The 19,033-nt window shown below is 37.2% G+C and overlaps 1 protein-coding gene across 9 annotated transcripts in view; it reads right to left on the bottom strand.

Moving 5' to 3' along the window:
- Positions 1-19,033, bottom strand: part of ANKS1B (ankyrin repeat and sterile alpha motif domain containing 1B) — a 408,202-nt gene that overhangs the window by 254,151 nt on the left and 135,018 nt on the right. For all 9 annotated transcript variants that reach the window (XM_058022133.1, XM_058022128.1, XM_058022125.1 and 6 more), the window contains 2 exons: positions 14,020-14,156; positions 642-822 (listed from right to left, as the gene is read on the bottom strand). In XM_058022133.1, the coding sequence (XP_057878116.1) occupies positions 642-822; positions 14,020-14,156 (318 nt within the window). The remainder of the gene's footprint in view (positions 1-641; positions 823-14,019; positions 14,157-19,033) is intronic.

Raw genomic sequence — 19,033 nt, 5'->3', positions numbered from 1 at the left:
GACAAAGATAAATGCTTGTTTTGTTGACAATTTCCCATTCTTGAAGCTTTGATCTGTGAAAAAGGAAATACTTTAATCCTTTTCTACAGCATTTTCATTATGTAAATCTCTGTTTACAGATAAAAACTTCCTCTTTCCATCACTCCATTCAACTCTTATCATCAGAGGAAATACACTGAAGTTTTACTTTAATGAATCCCATCACTATTGAAGAAACAATCACAGCTTTCTTAGAAATCTTCTCTTCCTCATCTTTACTGGTGGTTACATAATGATTTCTAATTACATTTTTTCAACTTAAAATTCTTATTGGAGTATATTGACGACACAATGATGAAAGTAGATGCATGAATCATCATAATTTCAAAAACTAAAATGCCTAAATTCTAAGCAAGTCTGGTAATTAAAGGTTTCTTATTCAAAATATAATATTCAGGAAAAAAAGTATCCCTCATAATACTGGTCATATAATTATCAGAACTCTTTGTAGAGTAGTAAGAAAATAAAAAATCAGGAATAATTCTGTGTATTTATGATAAATGTATTTTACTACAAAAGACAACAGCAATTACAAGTTAAACCCAAGGACCTAAAGTTTTATAAAGCTTTGTTGACAGACAAAGTAAGCTTTTTTTCTATACCTGTAAGTTCTTTCTCTTCAAGACTGTATTCCAGAGATCCAAATGAATAATTAGCTGGACTGATTGCAGGAGTAGAAATAAAACTTGCACAGCCAATGGTTGGGTTAATTTCAAAATAATTGTGGCCGTGATTCATTCGGTGAAATTCCAGAGAAGATACTATGGATGTACGTTGCTTCGGCTACAAGAAAAATAGAAGGTTGCCATTAAAAATACAGACTTTTTATACAGTTTTCATCAGTTGACATTTAATAAACCTATTTTTCTTTGGTTTTACTTTTTTTATTTGGCTCAAAGGTTATAGTAGTAAAAATCATTTCATATGACAAGCCTATGTGTAGAGTTAATTTCCTTCTAAAATCTGGATTAATCTTTATTAGAAAAAATGCATGTCTTTGCTCTAATCAATTTAATTCAACATAAAATAGGCCTTTACAGCCTTGCATATAATAATTTCAACCATCTTTTGATAAGAAAGGGAGCTCTTCACCAGCTGCATTGCTGGGTACATCTTGCAAAACAATTAGACCGCTGATGCCTGTATAATGAAGTTTACTAAATAATATCAAGTGCCCATCACTCGAAAGCCACCCTCTGCTGTTTATTCCATTTATGAATGTGCCTCAAATATTCAAAGACTAAAGGGTCTGGAAGCTTAGGGGAAAAGTGTTAGCTTGAAATACATGAAATATATTTCATACATGAAATTCAAACTGTCTGTATGAGCTTTCATGCAACAGCTAAACAAATTGGCACCACTTTATTTCAAATATTTACTTTCAAAGGAAACCTCTGAGGAGACCCCATTTAATGGCTGTGCTTTGGATTGCAGAGCAGTTTTAAAGCATGAGAAACTAATTTCTTTTGGGTGGATCTACATCATCAGGTGTAGAAATTAAGCGTATATAATGTGTTCATCAGGTCTGCAACAACTTTTTCACTACATGGACTTTTTCCCATTGCACTGCACTACATACTAATACAGGCATAACCTTAGTGGTCAATACCACAGCTTTTAAGCCACAGACCACTGCTGGTTTGCAATGCCATGCTAAACAGTCTGTTGTACCACTTATCTGGTTCTATATCCACAGTACCCTAACCCCAGAATGCTCCTTGCTGCCTCAAGATCGATGACCTGAAACATCAAACACCTTCAAAATAGAGGAGGCCCTGCATTCACTTTTATAGCTGTCTGGATATTTCACAATAGAGAAAAACATCTCAGGAAATTCTGCCTTGGGAAACCAAACCTGGACAAAAATAAGAAAAAGAGAATAAAAGATGCGTCATCTCTTCTTGTTATAGCATGTCAGGCTTAACGTGTCAGAATATTTGTAAGGGTCAAAAATTTGTTCCTTATTAGTGTCATGAGCTAATTATTACCTTTGGCAACATAAGATCCTCATTGGACCACAAAGGTATTCACCATCCCTTATCTGTTAAATCTATCAATATTCCAGTGGAGGGATTTTCAAATTTGTTTTTGGTCAATTTAATTTTTAGGTTACAAGTCCTGCAATGCTTGTGTTATAAATGCTGAACCAGGCTGTTTTCACTAAAAAGTCACCCTTCATACTGGCATGAGAGAGACAAATTCAATAGAATTAGATCTGTATAATGTTGATTATTTCTTCAAGTTTTATTAGATATCATATGAATTAACTGTGTCATGTTAAAACTGAGAAAAAAAGAGAAATTTTGGTAAGCATCTGGAACTCATCTATGGTCCATTTAGTGGACTTACTTTCTTTAATTATTAAAACCAGTTTCTGCTTTGAAAGCCTGACTCCTAGCTCTAGTAATTTCATGGGAGAGTTAAATGAACAGGGACAGACTCCAACATCAAACAGTGTGGTTGGAAGTCATTGTTTGGGATCTGAGCCAAAATAACTCTCAGATCAGACCAAAAACATTCATCTGTATTAATTAAATCTAAATGGCACGCTTTTGCTAGACAACAGACTCATGAATGACCTAATTATTTCTAAAACTGAAAACGATCTCTGGTCATTTATAAGTACATTTCTGGCCCTTTCCCAGCAATGGTGGCTTTGCAGATCTGCAAACTCCGGTGCTGAAAAGGGGATACTTCTCTTAACATGAGGTGTGGTGTCTGGTTATTCTTGAGCCAAGACAGATCCTGACTAAAAGTGCAGCTGGAATGGTCCATCTTTGTCTCCCAAAGCAGCACCAAAGGCAACTGCCCTGGCCTTTGTCTAGTCAGCCCTCCAGCCACTGTTCTGTTTGTGTGTCCCTTTCTTAGAGGCAGAATAGCAGCATCTGATACACCATTTGGCCTTTCACCACCTTATTTTGGACTTGGGCATTATTATTACTGATTGGCAGAAACATATCTCAGTTTAAAGTCTTTCTAATTTAAGGCTTCTGCAGAAAACCTCTCTCAGCCTCTAGTACTGCACAGTATTACACTGCTGCAATATATTTGGAGTTAACAAGGGCCATCCATCAACATGTGCCAATAATTTTTCTATATAATCAGTCAGGAATCCAGCATCTAAGCCTTTGTAGCTAATTCAGAAACTAGAGGAACTATTTTCACTTTTGCTGTGTCCTGTAAAATGTTATGCTGTTAAAGTACACTAGTTGTTCATTAATATATGGTATGAGAGACTCAGTAAACCAGTTTGTGCTGAGTGTATCTCTTTGCCTTTATCTCTCTAAAGCACCATTTGCACAAAAACAAACTAACAAAAAAAAAAAAATAGTAGAAATCAATCAACTCTTTTTTACAGTTAGGATTAAATTCCATTCCCGGTTTAATCAACCAAATTTCCAGCATAGCTATTTACATGTACCCTAGGTATTTAAGCTCCCAGAGCACTCAGCCAGGATCTAGCCAATAAAAACACGATCTAGTGTGTGTACCAACAAGAGTTCACAGAACAATTCACCTCACCCCAGTCCCCTTTGGTATTGATTTTCTTGCCTTAATGCAGGTATCTACCATCACTGCAGATTCCTTAGGGCATCCCACCAGGCCTCCAGCTGCCACTCAGAAGAATGCAGGTCTCCTCTATTATATGCCTGTACAATGCCTGTGCATGTGCATTTCAAAGACACCTCTATAAAACCCCAAATGACATTAGATTCCTACTTTTCAGTAACTGAATTGAATCCTGCAACTATCCTAAGCATGGTAGGAGATCGGGACTCTAAATCAGACAGAGATTCTTATACGCAGAAATGAAAGCAGAGGTGTTTCAGTCCCAGATTTAATCTCACATCCACCTCACTCTTAGAAACACTCTAGAAATCTTTTCTTAGCATCTAACATCAAATTCCAGTCTTACTAGCAGTAAATCCTGACTTGGTTTGCTGATTGCCCCTGCCAAAGCCACTGTTTAACTACATTTACCAAGAACACTTGAGATTGTTTCTGAAAAATTCTAAGATTATTTACTATATTGAACACCATAACTCAGTCAAGGGTCAAGATTTCATAGTTGTGAAATACAAACACAAAACTCTGTCCCAAAGAGATAATGCTTCCCTCATTCTTCAAAGCCAGCTTTGTCATTACATGCCTTCCTTGTACTAATCCAAAGGTCTGGACATGCTTAGATAACCCTTGTGAAATTCTGGCATACTTATGACTTCACCACATCCCAATAAGTGTGCTAGAGAGAAAGCAGATTTTTCCTTAAGTAGATTTTGATTCATTGGATTCATTCATTCATTCAGTGTTTAATCCACTTGTTATGTGCAAATCTATTTAATTACCAATATTTACTTTTTAGGTATTACTTCACAAATATTATTTCGATCATCCTAATACCAATCTAGAAAACGCTATACCATCCTAAAATAGCATATCAAATCATGCTAATGAATAAATCTTCTAAATGCATAACAAAAAATGTCAGTACTAATCTTTAAAGATAACGATAAGATTTAAATAACTGCTAAATCATGTATAATAAAAATATTTTCATGTTCAGTCTGTAGCGAACATATATCAATGAAAGATATCCCTTTGGAACTGCAAACACAGGAAAAGCATCAAAAAACACATATTGAATTGCTTTTTTATTCAAAAGACAAGTAAGAACTTAATCCTTCCATTAATGGAATTTGCATGCAAGTTCTGTAATGCTACCATGACTGGCATGTTACACTATAAGCAGGCAAGGGATCATTCAACTATTTCTTACAACATTTAGCCGAGGCAGTAGGGCAAAACTCCTTTCTCAATTTAACACCAAAATATTTCTTCAGCTTTGAAGTATACTCTACAATACAAGCTTCTGACTTCACCTTCTTTTACCTATGGGATTTGTGTACATAGCACTATCATAGTCTTAAAAAAAGTTAATTCTCACAGTACTCGGTACTATGGCAGAGCTAGTCGCCCCATTTTACAGATGCTGAGCAAGGGTATAGATCTTTCCCAAGGGACAGATGTGTGGTTTTTTGAAACAATGAGAACCAATGAGCCTAAGGAAATTCTGCATTTGGCAAAACCTGGCAAATTCCAGCTGCCCTATATAATGTAGAAACTGGTTTCACTTACAATATATCATGCAGAAAATGTATGATAGAAGAGAAAACTGCACCTACATTCTCAAATTCTAGTTAGCACATAAAATACAGACTTATCAAAGAAAGCAAGAGGCTGCAGCCCCTTCCCCCAGGCTCATCTCACATATTTAACACCATGGGAGTGCACTCACATGGCCACTTAAATCCCTCATTTTGATACTTGCCCAGATGATTAAATTCTTTAAATTCTCTGATCAACTCACTCTTTCTTCAGAAATTTTCCTTTCTTCAGCTTCCTTCTAAAATCTCATTCTACACACTCATTTTCCCTTTCATAGAATGGTTTGAGTTGAAAAGAACCTTTAAAGGTCATTAGATCCAAACCTTTTGCAATAAGCTAGGACATCTTCAACTAGACCAGGTAGCTCAGAGCCCCATCCAATCTAACCTTGAACACTTCCAGGGATTGGGCATCCACAATTTCTCTGGGCACCTCTCTTCTTTTGTTTTCTCCTATCTATTGTTACATTCCTTCCAAATCTACTTATATTACTCTAAAAAGACCTAGACAGTATCCAGTTGATTCCAGTTCTTTTGGTGTTCTAAAATTTGATTTTCTGTTTTCTCTGTGGTTTTGTCATCAAGGTCTCTCAAAAAGACTCCCTCATGGTCCCATCTCACACTGACTTTACAGTCCCTACATCCCTCTCATTGTCCTTGAATACATTCAGTTTTAACCTCTGTCCTCCCTTTCAAATGCAACTTTCACATGACTTTTTTGGTTTATGCCTTTTGCCTCGACATTCCAGCATACCATCTCTGTTTCTATCTTTGTCCCTTTTGCTCATGTACACTTACATAGAAGCCCAAAACATTCAAAATTTTCCCAGTAAAATACAGTCTGGGACAGGACAGGCTTCCTTGTTTTCTCCTGTCCCCAGTTTGATTTACAGAAATCACCAGTTCTGATACATTCTCATCAGTCAATGTTGCTGTCAAGAATTATTTGATTTATAGGATCTGAGCTAAGGTGATCAAGTAGCCTTGAAATTGCAAAAACTGGAGATTACAATGCATCTGTGTTTGATTTATCTATGTCACCTAGAAGTGCAAGACTACATTGAATTATTACTACAATACTGAATCAATTATTCTCTCAAGCTTCAAAATATCATGTTGAAAAAGCTGAAGACACATTTTCTTTTTAACAGGGTAATATAATTTTCTCTTTTTTAATTTCACAAAACTTTATCTTACAACAACGATTAAAAATAAAATATAGGCAGTTTTAGTACCCATCTTGACATTCTTGATTTTACTTGTCAATATTTTAATTAAGTTTAAGAGCAGAAAGCAGAAAATACACAGAGGCTGGCACCTAATATATCCCAAGCAGCCACAACAGGAAGCTTGCAGGACCATGAGACTTAAAAAAAAAAAAAATTAAAGAAAAATGCTTTCACTGTTTTTTACTGTAGATTCTTTACAACTGATTTTAATGACATCATAGTGTCAAAGTCCTAGCAATTTCTGTTTGATTGATTATTAATTTAGAGAAAGACACTGCTTGCATCCTGCATGACCAGAAAATGCATATTACTTTAGAGTAATCTCACAGTCCCTCAGAATACTTGGATCACTCCCCTGCCAGTGCCATGCTCAGGAATGACACAGACTCAGCTCTTTTGTGTAGCCTGTGGTCAGGAAGCTGTGCTGTGTGACTCTGGGGGCCATAGAGACACAGTGCTTTCTGCTCTCCTCTGCATGTTATCCTACCTCTGCCTTGAAAGTCTCCCACTGGAGTAAGTACTTACAGGTCAGAGGGTTGCTGCCCCTTCTACCTGTGGTCTTATCTCAGATGAGAAACCACACAGGAAATAAATAAGAGAAAAAGTTGATCTGCCTCAGTTTCTATTTTCCTTGCCTTCTACTTTTATTTTAGTTGCAACCATATTGCAGCTGTGGGTTTTGAGGAGCAGCAATCCTGAATGCCAAAAACTGCAACACTTTTGGAGCAGTTTCCCTCCTTGGTAGGTGTGACCAGATTTTAAAGATACACAATTACACCTATCCTGGGAAAAAATTGCTTGAAATGAGATCCAGACAGCAAGAGATACATGTGATAAATAAGAGGAATGTCTCATTCCTCAGATATAAAAATTGTCTAGCTTTCAAAGATTAACAGTGTTATTTTCACTGAAACAGTTGGAAAATGGATGTAAGACCATATTCTTCAAAAAAGCTCAGCTTCCAGCTGCTAGTAACATCCTCCTTTCCACCTGCAGATTATGAAAATTACTTGTATAATGATATTTCTATATCATAAATTTGAAGGGTCAAAGTGATGGCTGTTTTTTCTAAGCTGCATGCTACAGACGACATGCACGTGTGAAAATGTGCATTATCAGATGATGATAAAGGGTGACTGTGTAACTAAGGTGCTCAAAACCCCCATACTAACAGAAACAAATGAAAATGCTAAGAATATAATGTAAGAAACGCATGAAGGCACAATAGATAAGGCTTTAATCTTCCATATTTTGAGTGTGTTCTGTTGCCAAGTATCATGTGTACTAGGGCAGGGCTACTGGCATGGATTTGCTCACACCCCTACAATTAAACTTCATTAGGTGTCAGAGAAGGGTCTTCAAGGCAAAATTATCTACCAGGAATGGTGCTTGCTCTATTCAAATCACAAATAAGGCCTGACAGTGGATATGTTTGGAGAAAGAAAATTGTACACTACCAAAATTATACCCGGGACTGTGTCCATAATTCAACAGCGTAGATGACAACTCTGCAGAGCTAAAGCTCATTTTACTAGCATAGATGCTCTTTTCAGTATCTGAACTACCTTTAAAAACAGTATTTCACCTGTCTGATACATATTGGAAAAATGTCTGTTCATATAGGAAAAATGTTCTACATTTCTGCCTGATTTGTGTTTATATTGAATCGGGAATCACAACCTTGAAAATTCCTCCAGGTAAGAAACCCATTTCAACCAAGAAAGACACATGCATGGACAAACGACATTCTAAAACTTAACACTCCTCACAACTGTGTGTTATTCTGCTTTAATTTATACTTGTGTTTTAGTATCCTGTTGAACTGTAATTAAATGCACTAACACACACTGTTTGCTGTTTTCATTAGTACCACGTACTGGGTAGATGTGTTTATGTTTTCTTATTAGACCTAATTAAAATATATAAATAGAATTATGTTTTATAGTTACTTGTCAAAGGAGATCTCTTACAGTGCATCTCTTTAATAATATTTTGTTTAATGTTGTTATTAAGTAGTCACAGAGTATCCATTATGCTCCAAGGATTTTTTTTTTTAAATATTCTCCTTTGGAGCTGAAACACATCTGCCCATGAATGCTGTGGTAAAACAGGTGAGTGTGGGGGGATGTGTGGTGGGGGAAAGGGGTGTGTAGAAATCAATCCTTAGAGATAATTCCAACCATATCCTTTTTTTGTGTTTAGTACTCAGTATTCCAGAATAAAATAATTTCATAATGTCTGCCCTATTTTCAGTCATGCTAGCCACATCTTAATGGCATTGACAGTATACCTCTTACTCTGCTTTGTTCCCTTTATTTCAAGGGCTATTTAGGAGGTTTATTTTTTATTCAACATCATTAGAATGAGAAGACATCAAACTGGGTGCAGTAGATTTGTATAGACATTCCCTGTCAAAGGGAGAATAATCTGAAATATATTCAGATAGAATCAAGGTCACTGACTGCTGACAACCACCTTAATGTGCTTGCAGCCCTAAGAAATACACACAACATTGGAAACAATATTTTCCAAGGAAAATCTCTAGACCAGGCACAAAAAGCATGAACACTAAATCTACTCATGTGTAGACTGTAGAATATATTTTTATTTTAGAGGGTTTGAAGAATGCTCAGCACTTCCCAGAAGTTCATAAAAGCACGTACACAGGAGTAGCTTTTACCTCAGATATGATCCCCCACAAAATCATAACTCTCAGTAAAGTTTGTTTTTTTTTTTTTTAAGTCTTATCTGCCTCTTGTGCTAAGCACAGACAGGGCACAAAGTCCAGCACCAAAACAGGGCAGCAGCAGAAGTGTGCACCTGAAAAGGAAGCACCATGTGCCTGCACAGCCTTCCTTCACAGTGATTTTCCTGGTTGAGGAAAATCAACCTGGCTGAGCATGCTGTAAGTGGAGCTAAGCACAGAAAGCAGCTCATAGGACAAAGAAGGTCCTTGCGTCCCCACTGTCCTGTGATATCATTCAGAGAGTGGAGAGGATTTATTGCATACAATTGTTCTCCAGCCCTCCTTTTTGTGGTAAAATGCAACAAACCAGATTTTCTCTGTGTGTGTTGCAGAACAAGTTCAGTAGATGCAACACGGAGTTCTCATGGTGCTGTACACTGGGGCAACAACCTCCAGCAGGGATTTCACTAAGCTGGCAGAGACAGGGACGTGCCAACTCAAGCACACTGTGACAAGGCATGCATTTCATTTGTGAACAAGGAAACCACAGCATGGTGCTAGGGGAGGAACCAGGCAGAAACAGTTTCATTGTTTCAACATGGGGAAACCGTCACACTAATCCCCTTGAAAAATTCTGTTTGTGGAACCATTCGTTCTGAAAATTTATTTTATGGAACTGTGATTTTCCAGTTTCCACTCAGACGATTTTTGTTTGTTTGTTTGTGTTCAAAGTAATTCCTGCCCCTACCAGCAAAAAGAATAATTTCATTGAATGTAAATCATTATCACTTTTTAAATCAGCTAGGGAGGCTCTGGAGCACACATCTCCAACAGACAGTCTGTCCATTCATGTCCTGGTCCTGGTCTTTCCCTGTGCCTCGATGAACCACAAACAGGTTTGACGGGCACACTGCACATGCAAAAACTGCCACACACATGGTAGCCCAAACAAGTGGCATAGGTCTATAAAAGGCTACACATGTCCTGCAGGATTCTGTTAGAACTTAAAGAAAAAGGAGACAATTTCCTTTGCCTGCTAATGTTTAAACTATTAGCTGCTACTATATTCATAGATGTCCTAGCCAGACAAATGAGGAGCCATAGATCGAATTGCAACTTTGCTTACTGAGGTTAAAAAAAGATAAATGGGGAAAAAAATTTGATTCCTGTAAAGACAGCACATCCATATTGATAAGAAAAAAAAAGATATTATGATGAATAGATTATTGCAGATCTTAGCAATAAAACAAGAAAGAACAAGATTATAAAATTTCGTCATGTCAGAAACACTGAAATTCTTTGTTCCTTTGTCCTCCTACCAGAAACTCTCTTAATAGCATTGAAACAACACTTTTAGGAAATTGAGTTATTCACATAAACTAGGGAAAACACTAATCCATTATAAATAAAATCAAAGCTACTTTTAAATAATCCACATTTTGACATCAAAAGCTGTACCTACAGTAAGCCATTTGAAACATATCTTAAAAAGACAAGAAGACAACATGCAAATGCTGGACTACATTTAATAACTAAATTTAAAGGTAGGAAGTCAAAATTCAGTTTTATGAGAATTGGCCCAAGACCCACAAGTAAGTAACACTGCCAAAAGAAACACTCTTATAGGGAAAAAGGTGCTCTTTCTCTCTCTATGGATACAGTTTATTTTTTCAAATGGAGCTGAACAAATAAATAGGGAGAAGTCTATTAAATTGAGTAGGTAATAAAAAACATACATGAAGCATCACAAGCAGTTTAGTTTTTTTCAGGCTTCATCCAGACTAAGAGCTGCAGGAACTGTGATAGAACAAGCTCCATTTTACTGTCACTTTCTAAAATTACAGTCTGATAAGGTAAGAAATATTTTACTCTTTGTACTAATGTAACTAAGGTAAAACCTGAAGCAGACTTATCTACTTATTCTACTACCCCATCTTATTTTGGATCCCATGTGCTGTGAATATACTCAGCAGCATTTGTCCTTAATTTCAAAGTGTATTATTTTCTCAAAGTCTCTATTAACTAGCAATTCAAGAGTTAAAAACTTAGTAAGTCTCATCTGGACAATCAGAAAAAAAAACCAAAAAAAAACCCCAAAAGATCAAGCAATTCCAGACCTGAGCTAAATTCTGTTTACTTCTTTTCTGCATATATGCAACTTTTTTAAAAAGTTTTTTTTTCAGAGACTGACCACAGGAAAATTTGAAAAGAATAAATTTATTTGCAAAAGACTAGATCACAAGTACAAGCCATAGCTAAGGTGCACAGATAGAAGAGCACACAGATCCTTGAGATACTGTTAAGTTTGTCAGCCTCAGGACTGAATGTAGCAGAGGTGGGTGGCATTGTGGCACTGTGGCACTGAACTTAATACTCAAATACCTCCAGGGATGATCATTCCACAAGATGTGATCCACTCCTGTGTGTAATCACCCTTTCTGTGAAAAAATTCCCCGTTATGTCTAGCCTAAACTTCCCCTGATGCACCTTAAGACTGTGTCCTCTTGTCCTGGTTGCATAGAAATACAGTGTTTCTCCTCACTGCTGGTAAACCAGTATATGTACAATCCTACAGAAAAGATAAGTAAGGCTACAAATAAAAATAAATATAGGTGTTGAAAGACCAGACTTCCCAGGCAGTTCCATCCAAGCTGCCAAAGCCTGCCTCATGCAAAGATGGCTGCTGAAGCATTTCCCATTCTGCCTTTGCTGGCACTTTCCTGTGCTGGATGCACAAGACATGAAAATAGGAAAGAAGTGACAGCTGTTCTGGAAATCTATATGATCCTTGGTTTGGATCTCTTAGAAATCAATTTATTTTGCTAGAAAAATGAAAAGAGGCCCTGGCAGCCAACAGAAAATTAATTATTTTGCATACATTGTGTAACAGTATTCATTAGTTTTACATGAATGATGAGAGGTCAGTCAGGAATAGAATCCCATTGTGCTACCCCTTCAAAGAGCTTGCCATGTAATTGAATGGAAGAAAGGAATTAAATATGCAGGCAGAATGAACACTAATGGTTAGCAAACAGCGCATTGCAAATATCTACAGCTCCTTTGTCTAAATTCTTCAGTTGAGGTCTTAGGGGAAGGTGATTAGATAAAAAGCAAAAACAAAGAAAATAAAGAATACTGGGGGATGTGCATAAAACATGAAAAAAAGGAGAAGCATAAGGGGATCTGAATGCTACAGTGTATCCAACTTGTCGTGTATTAGCACAGAGACTTAAAACATACATTTTGCCTGTCTGCTGCTGTTTTCTGTACAGGGAGCATGCCATGTGTAGGGCCACGTGAGAGACATTTTAGGAAATGTGGTAAAGTTCTGACCATATATATCACAGAGCTAGCTTTTGTTCTGCAGAACGATGAGAACACTGTGAGTCAGTAAATGAAATAATTTAAATTTGAAAATAGCTCCCCCGAATCTGCTGAATTCATTCAGAGTTAACTAGCAGGAGAGCATCACCATGAAGTGTTCTGGGTCCATCTGTTGGCAATATCATGATGGAAACAGCTTTTTAAATGCTATTTTCAATAAGCTATCACACAACAGCTTGTTTCAACAATATTTCATTACCTTTCTGTTTGTTTGCCGCCTACTATAAAAAACAGCTTGGAGGGAAGGAGGCATTTCAGTACTATAGACTGATGTAGGGTGGGAGGGACAGAGACACTACAGAAACAAGCAAAATGAGAAACAACTATAAAAATAAAAAATAGAAGAAACTGTAATTTTAGACTCTCTGCAATCTAGACTTAAACCAGCATGTGGAACCTGAACTGTGGTGGTGTCAGAAGGGGATGGTCTGCACCAGCCTGTCAATGGAATTATTGCAAAGTGACAGTGTCAGCCACAGGAAGCCAGTGGCTCTTAGACAGAAATGGCAAGTGCACCTAGTAACTGCCTTTAATTCTGCAAGACCTTCTCAACTGTGCACTCTAAGGAGAACTGAAAGGAAAATTCACCTCCAACACTGTGACACAGTCACTTGTGTGGTACCAAAACAACCTGGCCTATACTAGTCCTAGGAAAACATGATGTGTCCATCAGCTTGCTCCTCAAGTAAAACAAGTGCCAGTGACATACTGATGGTACAAAGCCTCCATCCAGACAGGCTCAGCTGCAGAGACCAGCTTAGTAATAAAGAACAGATGGCTGCACTTGAACCCAAAATTAGTAGGAGATGAAGTTCTTTTGGTTCACATTAAAAAAGTTTCACAATTAGTCAATTCAGCATGTAGTTGTCTGAGCTAGCTTTGGCACACCTAATGTCATGGCTTTTTAAACAAGGAAATAGATCATCCCAAGGTTTCTTCTGACTCATCCCATGATCCACAATTTTAAAATAAACTCCTCTATGCTGATTAACTCTGTATTACTGATTCAAGTTCTAACATGTATTTATTTTAAAGCTTTGGTTTTGAAGAGATGCACTCCTTAAAGAATTAAATGGAGCACTCAAGTTTCCCACACATTATGCATCGCATCTTGTTTCCCAAACAGTATTAGAAATATGGAAGTTCATAAGCAATACTGCATGGGAAAGTAAAAGAAAAAATACTAGAAAAATACTATAAAATCAAAATATAACCTTGAAAAAAAAGTAAGAGTATGGAAAAAACCAAAATACTGCATAAGGAGTTGATTCATTCTTAGTGCTATAAGAAATATGTACAGATACCTCTCTGTACATTTGGGCTCATTTATAAAATATTTTATCTTCTGCTGCTACTAAGATGATTGTTAAGAAGACAAAGTATTTTTTGTCCTGTTTATGTCTTTGACCTACTCAAAAGCATAAAGCCATAGCATCCTCTCAGAATACATGCATCACAGCCTGCTATTGAAAGGAGAAATACAACAAGAAAGGGGATGCTTCTGGTGAGCACCTACCTGAGGACGTATGACTTTCACTATGTTTTTAAGTGCAGTGTCTGGTGATGGAGGAGAGCAGTCAGGTGTTGGGCCTGTGGAGCTGTTTCTATGGTTACCAGATCCTGGTGCGGTAATTGCTACCTGAGGTGCATTATCTGTGAATAAAAATAACATCTATGTGAAATTACAAATACTTTGTGTATTTTGAAGTAAAAAAGAACTTTGAAAACAGAAGGTTTCTCAGAACACTATTCAAACTTATAAAATCTAATAGAATTTAAATACATTTGTCAAGGAATATATTGCCTAGCTACACTTATTTTTTCAGCCCATACATTCATTCTATGTTAAGACAAGATAGAGCATTCTCTCAGTACCTAAACAAAAGGAGGTAGAAACCAAGCATGAATATTTTACTTTCATTACCTTCTTTACTACATTACTGACAGTGAATTCAAATATTATCACTATAACAGGGGTGGCTTGAAAAGAAGGTTTATAATGCAACTTCTAGCTCATCCTGGAAAATCCTAACACATATGACCAAGCTCTACATATATCTTTGTGTTACACAGACAAAGAACACTAATACCTAATACCCATCATTGACAACTTGGCTTAACATTGTGATCAGCATAACTGATCAGCTAAATTACATGAAAATATGCTCAGTTTCTCAGGTAAAATTTGCATCTTCCATAGAGTTCTGCACGGAAATAACTTCCTTTCCAGCAGTACCTCAGCTATATAACCTACAGCTGGCTTAAAAATATCTGCACACCTGCATGTGTATGGGAAACTGCATGGGAAACTGCTCTTCGGACATATTTTGATCTTACCATTCTATGGCACTGGGATGAACCATAAAAACAATTTAAAATATAATTCTTACCTTCTCTAAATGTTCTTAATGCTGTTTGATCAATGTAAATTTAGTGAAAATCAGATCAGAGGGTAGAGAGGACTATGAAAAAGCTTCTCAGCTGTGAGAGCACCCAATCATTGGAATGACTTAGCGAAGGCCGAAAACTCCACATTTCTTCAGGCCTCTACAATTGTATCAGTAAAGAAATGCTTTAATTCAGATTCTGGGGAAAGTGCCATTGCCTGTGCATGGTTACGGTGGTTATTACATTGTCTGCGAATTTACTGAGCACCTTTCTTTGTGAGTTACAAAGATGTGTTCCATGCTCCTCAATGTGCTGTTACACCTGAAGCACTGCATCAAGACAATGATGTCAAGTCTCACGTCTGTCGGCCTCAACTGACAGCCTGCAGGGTTCACAGAAGAAAGCACGATTTTTTTTGTGATTGAGGTAGTTCTCCCAATATGTGCTTCCACTATGTGGACAAATCCACGCCTGAAAAACCCAAACATAATAAGCAAAAGCAGCTCTCTTAAGCTGGAGAATTTTTGACCAACTTCTACAGGTACCCACATGAACTCCTCCCTCTGCACAAGTGACAAATGGCTCAGTGAAAGCCAGGACTGCTCTCTCAGTCCTACTAACCTGAAAGAATTCCTTGGAAGGGTAACAGAGATATTGAAAAAAAGGAAATACCCAGTTACATTAACAGAGATCATATAGGATAAAGGGGAATAGTTTCAGGAAACTTGATGGCCTTTCCAGCTTACAGATACTTTCACAGCATGAGTGATTCTAGGAAATCTGCAGGATTCTTCCAGCAGAAACACTTTGTAACAGGATGAGGTTTCTAATCAAAGTTTCTGATAAAATACAGTCTGACAATTTAAGTCTTCTAAAACAAATGTCAAGCAGGAATGTTCTAAATTTCAGCAATACTGATACAACACTTAATGAAGGCATAAACAAAAATTCAGATGGCAGATTGACAGACATCCAAAATGGAGACATCCTGTATATAACCTCAGGTGTTACCTTACAGTGTGAACACTCTCTGCTACAGAAACAGAGAAGTCCAACTTTTTTCAAAAGTTTCTCAGTGAAATTGCCAGTCCAAAAGGTATGCAGTCTTACCACACAGATGAGTTCCTCCTAAATCATCATAAATGTGTACAGGAAGCTTGGATCAGAAGTAATTTATTTAATACTGTAATAAATGCGTGTTGATAAAATGTATCAAAACCAATTTAAACACAGTCTTAGAAAAGAACTGAAAATGAACTCTCACAATAACATAACTGACATGGAAGAATTTTGATAGCATTTCAGAAAGCCTTAAGTCTCTCATATTCTTTCCTGCCTGACCTGGTGTCTAACTTTATAATGTTGTTCACATGCACCATGTAAATGAGTATTCTGTGATATGAAAGCCCAGCTCATCAAAGGAGGGATAGGGATTTGGCAAGAAGAGAAACCTCTAAAGCATTGCCATACTCTGAAAATTTCATAGTGAGGACAAAGGCTAGATATACTCTGAAAATCTCATAGTGAGATAAAGGCTAGAGTAACACCTTAAGTGAGCTGAAAGTCTTCATGTCTTTTGCTCCAGGCTATGAAACAGCATCTCCTTTCACTCTATGGACGGACAGAATATCATCAATGAACCTCCCTTACTGAGGAATCAGAGAGTTGCTCCAAGAGACCCTTGCCCTCTGTTGGGGGAGCCACCAAACAAGGGACTACACTATTGTCAAGAAATGTGGGAACACAGGCACCATATACAGGAAGGTAAAAAATGAATTCCTGAGTGAGAAATGCTCCACATGAATCCAGCTAAGTGCACTTTTTTACTCACTGGTGCGAGAAACAAACAGGATGATTGTCTCTGACAAACAGCTAAAGCTATAAAGAACACAAACTCCTCCATACTCCATCAGTCCCTGCCTTTCTGTCCCTATTTCCCTGTGAGCCTGTGCTTAGCACAACTGCCCTTGAGCTACTCAGCACATTAAAGTCTTGCAAGTGAAATCAGGCAGTCTTGCAGGTGCAGATATTATCTAGATATCTCAAGGATGGATCACTCAAAGGGCACATCCTAAGAAACACAGATTGGTGTCAAGAGTAACAAATTCAGTTGTCTGCCCACCAGTTTATTCTGTTTCACAGCCTTGTTGATTGTCACCTCAGCTCAGTTTAACCACACTTCAAATATGCAGAAGAGGGTAACAAGGAGTCAAGCTACATGAGCAAGGTTTTGGTCTTTTCATAGGAAAGACTTCTTTGGTTGACCCTGTTCAGTAGTAGCTCACTAAAGGCCAGGTTTTCCCCCTTCACATGTGCCACATGAGCGGCATTGAATCGACTGTGAGTGACATTCTTGGAAAGAAAATTTACTGGAAGACATACAGGAGGGGGAACAGGGCTGTTACATGCCCCCCAAGACAGAGCTGAGAAAAAATTCTCAGGCTACAATGTGTGAATATAACCATAACCAATTCAGCAATATACACAATATGCAGCAACCTCAGAAAAGAGTAGTTACAGATTTTCTTTCCCAGCAAAATTAGGCAGCAATACAAAAAAAAAAAAAAAAAAAATTATGTTTTTACAGCCTAAAACAAACCTTTTCAAAAAGAAGCTATAAATTCTTTTTTTAAAAATAAACAGTCCAGAAAAACATCCAACTGTTCAGTATTTCACACCTTTCCTTTTTTCTCAAGGGGCTAAGTGTCTGACATGTAATGATTTCTTGTAAACAATTTCTTTATTGTGGACAGCTGTTTATTTTCACAGTAGGATGTTCCCATTAGGCAACCAACAATGATTTACTACCTGGGTCTGCTCCATCAGAGAGAGAACAACACCATCAAATTAGTTCCTGCAACCAATTTGTAGGACCTGTTTATGTATACAGTACTTATAGTTTCATTAAGAGTATCGTGGAATTTATTTTCTTTGGAATTAAATAATATAAAAATGATTTTTAAATTTTCCTGGTGACAATACTAAGGCAATTTTTTCCCCCTTCAGATAACTATGATGGCAACACTGCAAATTTCAGAAAAACATTTCATGGCAAAGAGAGCTTGGAAACTTAAGAAACTACCAAATTTACCCAGGAAAGATTAGCTCTCATGCTGAATTTCTGATGGGTGCTACAGATGGGGACAACAGGGAAGTAGTTACCAACTGTCATTCCCTTCCAGTTCCTGGCTCACATTGCAATAATCTAGATGTTTCTGTGTAAGTCACATAGCATCAGGCTCCAGGGATCATCTAGCAGCTAAAAACTAATGAACTGCAGCATGCTCTAACAATACTCCTTCCTTCCTTCCTCCATCACACGAGACGTTGTCACAAGGTCTATGTAATTCGAGCTTATTCTGATTTTTGAAAATGCCTAAATGCTTACTGAGGACTTGACATTCTCCATTTTCTTTATTTCAGGGCAAAGGAAATAGAATAGAACAAGGAAAATGCATGAATGTGGTCTTTTAGTATATTGTAAGAGCAAACTAAGACATTTTTCTACAGCTGTCTTCTAAAATGTCAGACAAAAACAAAAATGTCAACTGTTTAACTGAGATGGTAAAAAAAAAAAGCCACATACAGGAAATTTTGCCTTTTCCTGTGCTGTGTGACATGGGTCATTGGTTTCATATGTATTTTTTCTCAGGGAGCACTGCACAGAGAAAAAGGCCCTCATGGATAATAAGAGACCATAACACTCGAGTTCAACAAGTGCTTCATTGACATTTTCATCCCACTATGTATGTGCTGTGAGGACAAACCACAAACCACTCACTGAAACTTCTCTAAGGGATTATTTTTTCTCATAATGCATTCAAAGAAAAGGCACTATGTGTATACAAAGCCACAATATTAACTATCAGGCAAGACTAAGTACACCAACCAGAACACTTCCTGCATCCCAGCAAGCAAAATATCAAAAACCAGACACAGCCATGTTCCAGAAATATAGTTCTAATTAGATTTCACCTCAGAAATAAATCTTTAAAATGGAACACACAGTTAATCTAGTTTTCTACTTTCATTGCACAAACATGCTAGCATCTTTATCAAAATTTACAGTTATGTCTGTATTAGCTATTATATCAGTTATTTCTACAACTCAGTGTAATGGCAATGGATCAGCAGATCAAAAG

Source organism: Melospiza georgiana, chromosome 4, assembly GCF_028018845.1.
Source record: "Melospiza georgiana isolate bMelGeo1 chromosome 4, bMelGeo1.pri, whole genome shotgun sequence".
Lineage (NCBI taxonomy): Eukaryota > Metazoa > Chordata > Aves > Passeriformes > Passerellidae > Melospiza > Melospiza georgiana.
Note: the sequence above shows the minus strand (reverse complement) of the source record. Positions and strands in the feature narration are given on the sequence as shown.